General features: G+C 41.7%; 1 protein-coding gene across 1 annotated transcript; it reads right to left on the reverse strand.

Annotated features, from left to right (window-relative positions):
- Positions 1 to 695: 695 nt before the first annotated feature.
- On the reverse strand, positions 696 to 9,061 carry LOC123965562 (kinesin-like protein KIF11; the record flags this gene model as incomplete). The annotated part of the gene is given in 13 exon segments (XM_046042041.1): positions 696 to 783; positions 1,506 to 1,594; positions 1,698 to 1,793; positions 1,873 to 1,969; positions 2,734 to 2,879; positions 4,674 to 4,764; positions 4,893 to 5,017; positions 5,174 to 5,359; positions 5,455 to 5,533; positions 5,627 to 5,724; positions 6,324 to 6,453; positions 8,542 to 8,633; positions 8,887 to 9,061. Coding segments are annotated over 12 exon segments (1,299 nt in total), but the record flags the coding sequence as incomplete, so codon positions are not given.
- Positions 9,062 to 9,337: the final 276 nt, after the last annotated feature.

A 9,337-nucleotide genomic window follows, 5' to 3' on the forward strand; every position in this document is an offset into this window, starting at 1 on the left:
TTTTTCATTATATTTGGTGTCGGACAAGCATTTTCATTTCGTAGCATCCCTATGGCAACACTAGAGAGGTCATAAAACACAGGCTATAGGGTTGGGCGGTGAAATTTCCGTCGGACGATACATATTGTGATTTACGGTTTGCTGTAACCCACATAAATATGGTAATATATAATAATCAATACTTAAAAACAATTCCAAGTTTCTGTTACATAAACTGAGCTTTGTCACTTGCATCTGTATCGAATAAATGCAGTCCCAAGGCACGGTGAGGTCTGCGGTTTGACCGACAGTCTAAAACTTAAAATATGTCTAGAACAGCTGCAACCGATCACATTTCTGAAGCTGGACACAGAAGGTTTGGACATTTATGCTTAAAAAATGACCGATGCAGGGCGCCACTTAGCGAGCCCCATGTACAGAGGCTGAGTCCGTGCTGCAGCGGCCAGGGTTCGAGTCCGACCTCTGGCCCTTTGGTGCAAGCCCAACCCCCTCCCTCCTGCTCCCACATAAAACCCCACCCACAAATAAACAAACAAAGATAAAACAGACTGATATAAAAAAATAAAAATAGTTAAAATAACTGCTGTTGATCTTCTGTCGATTGACTAATGGCTTCAGCTCTACTGCACATTTTAAAAATGCATGTTTTTAGTTCTACGTTCTCTGGTCTGAGGGCGAAAGTCGTGCTAACGTACCTTCTTCAGCTCCTCCTCCATCACAGCGATCTTATCGGTGTACTCGGACACGTTCTCCTCATGAGCGGTGATCTGACTCATCATACTCCTGACACACACACACACACAGCAGAAAAACCAAATGTATGGAGAATTATTTTTACATGTTTCACAATAAACAACATTTTTTTGAGCGGTCAACACATTTGTACTCTGCTAAAATAATTCTTCTACATTCTTCTTCCAGTTAGAGTTACTTTCGTCAGACGAAACTAAATGAAATGTGTTCGTCAACGACCTTTTTTTGGTGACTAAAACGAGACGGCGACAACATCCTTAAACGCTGACTGTGACTTTTATTAACGTGCAATATTGTGGACGAAAAATGACGAGAAAAACTGATTCATAAAATAAAAAACGTTAATAAAATCTTTGTCAGTATAATGAGACAAAATATTACAGGCCACATTTTCTCCCTCTACATTTTCACTCAAACACTTTTTGTTCATTCTGCGTTATTCTAAATCTCTCTACCTCGGTTTGAGCAGATTGACCAAAATGCTAATCAAAATTATTAAAAGACTAAAAAATGAATAAAACTGGACTAAAATACTTTTAATTGTCTTTTGACTTCTAGTCAACTAAAACTTGATACAGGGGACTAAATGACATAAAACTAACAAGGACATCTGACACAGGACTAAGACTAAATTTTAAATGGCCGTTCTTTCCAAATCAGCTCTAAGATACTCGACCGCCCTCAGTTCTACAGCCGCTTTACATAAACGTGGCGTGTTATATCTGAAGACCAGGAAAACAAACAGAACCTACTCGTAGTTCTCTGTGGACAGATAAACGCCGTTCTTGTCTCGGGTGGCAGCCAGGTCGCGCTTCAGGCGCTCGATCTCCTCTGTGTATTCCTGAGTGGACAGAAAACGTGTCATGCTTACTGAGTTGATACGAAAACCCTCCTGGATTCAGAGGAGCGAGACTAAAGCTCGCGTCTGATCGCGCTCGTCAGACCTTGATGAGCGTCCTCTTGGTGAGCTTCTGGTTGACTTCGGGCTTGTTCATGATGTTCTTGGCTCTGCTGGCGTACTCCAGCGTGCTCAGCGTCTCCTGCGCGGAGAGAACGAACATCGTGAGCGTCAAGCGCACTCAAGAGCATTAACATCGGCGTGTGTCCACGGAGACGTACCTCCAGGTTGCTTGAGGAAGGCGACACCGTGGCGATGATGGAGGTTTTCGTTCGCCCCCCTAGCGAGTCCTGAAGGATCCTGGTCAGCTTAGACTCTCTGTGGGAAGAGTTCACGCAGTTTATCCAGCTGGAAATCAGAGCTGGACCCTTAAATCATCCAGGGGCCTCGTTACAGAAACATGTCGTCATTAGTTATTGCAGGACTGACTAATCTAAAGGCATCGGCGTTAATATTTATCTGTATTAAGGCTGTAACGGTTTTGCGACACCAAAGTCCAGGCATACAGGTTTCTACTCCTGTCCCTGGTTAGGCTTATAAAATTAATACAAAAATTACAGAGTATTGAGTTTAAACCATTAAAATACATCCAGTACATCAAATAAGATACGGGCTTAAGTAGATGTTGAAATCACTATTCACACACTTACAAATTAGTTTTAGAAAAGAAAGATTTACCAAAAACAGTCAAAACTCAATATATAGTGCTTCCGTAGAGTGAGGCAGTGGCGCCATCTCACAGATTTCTGGTCCATTACTTGCCCGTTGCCCAAATGAGAATTTCAGTATCAAGTATCAAATTTTCTTCTGAAATATTCATTGACCTCTCTTTTTATTGAACAGCACATAGAGAATTTAGTAACTTTTGGAACTCCTGTTTTCAGCCTTTATGCTAAGCTAACCGGCGTCTTTTCAGTCTTCTCATCTCAACTTTCTGCCAGCAAGCAAATTTCCCAAAATACCAAACTACTCCTAAAATGCATCCCAGGCTCAAAGATATTTATTATTCTCATGTTATCAGCATTAAAGACCCTGCAATGTCATTTCTGGCATTAGATTTCAGAAATAAGCCGTGACTCCACCTGTACGGGACGTGAGGGCGTTTCTCCACCAGCGCCGTGATCACTCTGCCCAGCGTCAGCAGAGACTGGTTGATGTTTCCCGCCTCGCGAGCTCGCTTGTCCACCGCGCCCGAGCGGCCGATGTTCTCGCTGCCGGCGAGATCCACCTGGAGAGTGGAGGGAGGTGTGTTAAAAATAAATAAGAACCTCATGTCCAAGGAGAACCTTGAGAAAATTACACATTCATTTTTGTTAGACTGGATTATTGTAACAGTGCTTTCACAGGCCTCTCTAAAAGCTCGACTCCACACCAGCAGCTCATTCAGAACGCCGCTGCGAGAATTTTTACAACAACCGGGAGATTTTAACACATCACTTCACCGCCTTACAGTAACTGAGAGGATCGAGTTTAAGGTTTTGTTTGTATACATCACACCTTACAGTCTTAAATCAGGGCTTAAAATGCTCCCATTCTAAACCAGTAAATTCATCACTACCATCTATTTGACTGAGACTCAGTTCAATACTTTTTGCCTTGTAGTTCTCTTTTTTTAAATTGTGTGTTTAATATAAATTGTCTTTCAAGTATTTTAATTAAATTTTTCTGAAGTGTTTTCGTATCTTTGCGTCTGTAAAGACACTGAATGGCTGCAGTGTCTGGAAGGTGCTATATAAATAAACCTGTCTTGCCTTTGCAAAGCGATACAGAGAAACTTGTCCACGCATTTGGTACCTCAAGGCTTGGCTACAGCAGCTTTCAGGCTGCTCAAAAAATAAAAATCTTATGAAGTCTCTCCAGCTAAAACGCTGCTGCACACATCTGACTTGAACCAGTAGGAGAGATCGTGTCACCCGGTTTTAGTAACTCTGCAGTGGAATTGATTTTCTTCTTCTTACATACAAAGCCCTTAATGGTCAGGCACCATCTTATTTGAAAGAACTCGTTACACCATACTGCCCCACTAGATCCCTGCGCTGCCAAAACGCAGGGCTACTTGTAGTGCCGAGGGTCTCTTTAGCCATCAGGCACCTCGGCTGTGGAATCAGACCCCTGATCTGATTTTAGGAATATACCAACATTTCCAAATTTAAGAATAGGCTAAAAACGTCTCTTTTTAGTAAAGCTTTAAAAGTTGGGTATTTTAGGAATTTGTAAATTATTTCTTGCTCTTTTATAATTGTGTATTGTATTTTTTCTTAAGTGTGTGTATCTTGTTACGTGTTCTCAGCCTTTTTGCCCAATTCCGCAGTCTTTATGTGTCTCTGTTTCCTGTTAAGTGTGAGCTTCGCTGCGGCTCAACTGCCGTCTGTCCACGAACACGTGAGGCGAAAGTATCCCGATGCACTTTGTCCAGACGGCAGCGCCGCAAATCCTGTTTCGTTTACTTTCTGTCTCCACGCCAGCGCGGCACGTTATCAGCACGAGGACACGCAGCCAGTTAAAAAAGTTCTTCTTCGTCGCCTTCATGTTAAAAGTAATTTCTGCCCCGCTGCTGTCATGGTAACGTAACGTTACACACGGCGTCATCTAACGTTTGGCCGTTTCATATTTCAACTGAAACCAACATTACAGACTATTGAAATAAACCGAGGTCAGAACCATTTGAAGTTTTAAGTAAAGTAGCCTAATTAGTGTCTGTTACTGTTATTATCACAACAGTGACGAGGAAATCTGATTCATTTGAAGATCTGCTGCTGTTGTCATTATTCTAAAGTGCTTCATCGGGATGATTGAATAAAATATTGATTAGACATGTTTTTGATAAATTGGTATGTTGAGTTATAGGCAACTTTTTTTTCCCTCTTCTTCTTTAAAATACACAAAATTAATCATTAGATTAATCGACTGACAATAAATCGTTATGTACAGCGCTAGATGCACCAGCCTATAGAAAAGTGTCACAAGTACGTTCATTCCTCCTGGTTCAAAAGCAGAAAACCTCTCCTATTTGAAAGATTACCAGATTGAGTTTGCCGATCTTCACCAGCTCCTCTCCGTCCAGAGTGATCTCCTTCATGTGAATGGTGACCGAGAACACAGAGTGGGAGCGACTGCACGGAGACACAAGAGGGAAACAAAAAGCTGTGAACGAAATCAGCCGAGGTGGAAAATATCTGTCACGATGACCCCAGCAGCCGCTTCGGCCGGGAAGAGGCGCCAGTTTCCTCCGGGCGAGTACCTGGAGTAGGCGTTCATGAGCGTGGAGGCCGTCCTCCTCTTGGCCGATCCCCTCTCCAAGATCTGATAAACTTCATCTTTGTTGTGAACGGTCACCTCCTCCAGACCCTTCACCACCACGCCGCGCTGCGACGCAGAGGATAAACAAAATGCTTCAGCGTCCCAACATTAAAACTATATTAAACTATATTTGATCTGCATTAAGCCTGATCAAGTCCTGTTTCTTCTCAGCAGTCACAATCCGCTGATATTTATTTATTTATCTCACGTGAGAGTTGTTACCTTGTTGCGCGGGTCGTCGAAGAGCTGCAGCCGCTCGTTGACGTCCTCGGTGGGGCTGAGGAGGTCGAACAGCTCCTCGTTGTAGATCTCCAGCAGGGACACTTTCACCGAGAACTCTGTGCCGTTCTCAGAGAGCTTCTCGAAGATCTGGTGCAGCGTTCTGGGGATGATGCCGGCCAGAGGGTCCTAAAAACGGTAGGAAAGGTTACCGGTGATCAGCTACTTTTCTGCTCCGCACAGCCACATTACTGCAGGGATAAAGTGATTTATGAAAATCCAACCTCCTCCCAGGTGAACTGCTCGTTTGGACTCCGCTCTCCCTCCATGGTGAACGTCTTTCCTGTTCCCGTCTGACCGTAGCTGAGCGTGACAGCAGAGAAAGAACATTTTTTTTTAAATTTCTTGTTAAAACGCGTCATCGCAGTTCAGAGCAGAAGTGACATCCGAACTTACGCAAAAACAGTGCAGTTATAACCCATGATCACTTCATCCAGGATGGGGCAAACAACGCTCCTGTATACGTCAATCTGCTTGGCAGCTGGACCAAACACCTGCGGGGTGGAAAATAAACAACATTCAGACAATAACACAGATAGCAGAGGGTAATAATAACTTTCTTTCCATTACTCATGTAGAGGGATCAACTGGTTTGTGTCAGTGACAAGAAGGTTTAATTGGCCCCGATCCTGATCCCATTCTCACATGTTTACCTAAACGTTCATGAAGTACAGAAGGTCCGGGTTCGAAAATATTACCTTAGTCAGCTTAAACGATTAATATGAATGAAACATGAACACAAAAAAACACTTTACACGGTAAGATCTTCCAGACAGAAGAGGCACCACTCCGGTGGAGCTGGAGGAACTTAAACTGTACTGTGGCGAAACAGAATTAAGCTCCTCCCCTTTAACAATGACTTTTAGCAAAGTGCAGACGCCAACTGCAAAAACACACCAGTTTCATTTCCTTCTGTCATCAAGCTACTTACAGAATTAACATTAGTGACAGCTGACAGGAGCTGAAGGTCAGCTCTGCAAACCTGAGCCAACCAAATACATATTTCACCTTCACACGCAAATTATCAGAACCTCAGCAGAACCAGCAGGCTGAGGCGGACAGTAACGAAAGGCCGACACCGATCTTCACTCACCATGTCAAAGGTGTAAGCCTTCCGGGACGACTTGTCGTTCACGCCCCCCGTCCTCACAAGCACCTCCTTCCTGTTGGTATCGCAGTCAATGATGCCGTAGGACGACTTGCGCTCCACCGTGTTGAAAGGCCTGAAAGCACAACGCAGAGGCAGAGCTCACTTCTCCGAACAACATCTGCACGTCAAGGAAGTCAGAACAAACTAAATCCATCCTGTAAAAAATGGGGTTTGGCGATGCGGTCAGGTGGCTCGGGAGATTCACTTACCAACAGCCAGAAACATACATGTGCATCATGTATGAAAGGCAAATAAGCAATACTAAAATATGTGCTAGTGTTGTTTTACTGCAGACCAGTATCTGCGTCCGGCAGTTCGACCTTTAACAACTGTATCTCCATCTTACTGTGTGTGTATTTTATTGTTTGTGCTCTGTATGATCTGTAGTGTGTAAAATATTAAGCTGTTTTTCTGCCAATCTCAAAATTTAACTGGTTTTAACTCACGCGTCTTATTTTTAAATCGGCTTTTAGTCTTAAATGTTAACAGTTTTAATTCACACTTTATTACTTTCTTCTGGTTGGTTGTGGCGTTCGGTATTTTATTTAGTTAAATTCCAACTTTCCTAATTGTTTTCAACTCACATGTGTTGTTAATGCATCTGTTTTAATTGTGTTTACTTATGTGTAATGTTTTATCTTTACACTGTTCACCCGCGACTTCCCTGGTAGCTCTTACTCTGTGCTTCTGCCTCAACGATGTGTGCGCTATATAAATATAGTTTTGTTCGCTTTGCTATTTAATAAAAAGAAGACTGGAAGCAGCCATAGATGCTGTCAGATGTCTCTTTGATTTAAACCCAACAGATTTACAGCTGGGATTAAAGTGTCGAACAATGAGCCACAGTTTCTCATGTTTTACCAAACTACATAATCTTTTATGAAAATTAAATCCCATAAAGCTTTTTAACAACACATGAATCAACTGTTCTGCTTCCAGAGTAAGCTGGATGAGGAAATATTAAGATAAGATTTTTTTTACTTCCTAATTCAAACAAAAGATGGCGAAAACCAGAAGTAACGTGTGTTTATTCTCAATTTCTAAAGCTTTTACTATCAGTTTAATTCTCTATAGTTAACGTGACTTCCCCATACCGGACAAACTCATTTAAGCTTCACTTGTGTTTGTGGCTGCAGCAGACAAAATATCTGTTGATCTGAAGAAACCTCCCGGGTGTCTGAAAGATTGTTGTACTTTTATTGAGAAAAACAGATGCTTTTTAGCTCTTTAACTCGATCTGAACCGTCACATGACAGACACAAGATGTGGTGGAGAATAACTGTTTATTTATATACACATCACCATATTTTAATATAAGCCTACATTAAATAATCTGTTAAGTTCCGTTTGGGCAGCACTACAAACTTTCTTTTCACTAGCGACTATTTTCTTGATTAATCGATTAGTTGTTTGGTCTGTAAAATGACAGAAACGGGTGACAAACGATGATCAGTGTTTCCTAAAACTTAAGACGTCACTCAAATGTCTTGTTTTGTAAGTCTTACTGTCACAGAGGAGCAAAGAAACCAGAAAATATTCACATTTAAAAAGCTGCACTAATTCTTTATTGCTCACCTTGTAAAATCTCCTGTATATTTTTTCGGTATTATTTTGTACACTTGTGCATTTTGGATCCCTTTACTTTCCCTTTCTTTGTGTTTGTGTGTACTGTACAGCACAAATACACCAACGCAAATTCCTCCCATGTGAAAACGTACCTGGCAACAAACCTGATTATCACTTTTACTTCCCAGAACTACAGGAGGTGAATAAATTAGCTGCACTTTTTAATGCTATTTCAGGCTAACAACATACAAAACATGTTGCTTATGCAGCGTTAGGAAACCAAACCCCCAATTTTAAATGTTATTTTAGGCAAACAATATATAATACACACACACACACACACACACACACACACGTTGCTTAAGCTGCTTTGGGACACTAAAAACCCCATGCCTCAGGGGGGAAATCCCTTTATCTTCCTTTAAAATCAGCTCACAGGACGAATTAAACCCATTTAACATGTAAATTAGTCTAAACGTGGGCTTTAGAAATGCATATTGACACGTTACATCTATAAATAACACGTGTGAGCCTTTCTGTCAGGCTGTGGAGGAAGCTAACTTTGCTTTTGACACAACAAAGAACATAAACATACCTGCATCTCACAACGACCTGGATGTTTCTCCCCTTCTCGTCTCGTTTGATCCCGCTCAGGTTGTGTGAAGTCATGGCTGCAGATGTTCTCCTCTGCACACAGACTGAGTTCAAAGCGTGCACATACCGTTAAGTTTACGTTACACACACGCGTGCAATTTGGCATTAGCACACATACACATACACATATAATCTCACAAAAACAGATATTAACGACCCACGACCGCTCATACATAACACCGCTGCAGGTGACCAACAAACTAAAGAGGACAGAAATGTAGAAATTAGCATGTTGGTTAGTTGACGTTAGCTTAAAACGAAATGGCGTTAATCCAACGTAACTTACCGAATTCCGTGTCCACGTATTTCCTCTCTCTTTCCAAAGTATCCGCGGATTGTTTCCACCACTAATAAGATGTATAATCTTTATATTTTATCGTCTCTCGTCCTCCTCCGACAGAAAAGCCTCCGTCTCCGCAGCTCCTCTGGCGCTCTGACGCCTCAGAGGTTAAACATTTCAAACAGTACTTTTAAATTTTGCTCAACCAATAACAGTTGAGCGACGGCAAAACAAACGACGGCATTGGTCAGAAGGGACATGTGACGGATTCGGCGCGGGGCATCACGGGAGGTCAGAGAGTTATTAATACCACCGTCCTTCCACTAGGTGGCGACATTGTTCTGAAAACTGCATTTTATCTCATTACTATAATACTTTTTGTGATTATATATAAAATAATACTATATATATTTATTTATTTATTTATTTATTATATAATGTTTAATATTAATATTTT

The sequence above is a fragment of the Micropterus dolomieu genome, unplaced genomic scaffold (assembly GCF_021292245.1).
Source record: "Micropterus dolomieu isolate WLL.071019.BEF.003 ecotype Adirondacks unplaced genomic scaffold, ASM2129224v1 contig_10172, whole genome shotgun sequence".
NCBI lineage: Eukaryota > Metazoa > Chordata > Actinopteri > Centrarchiformes > Centrarchidae > Micropterus > Micropterus dolomieu.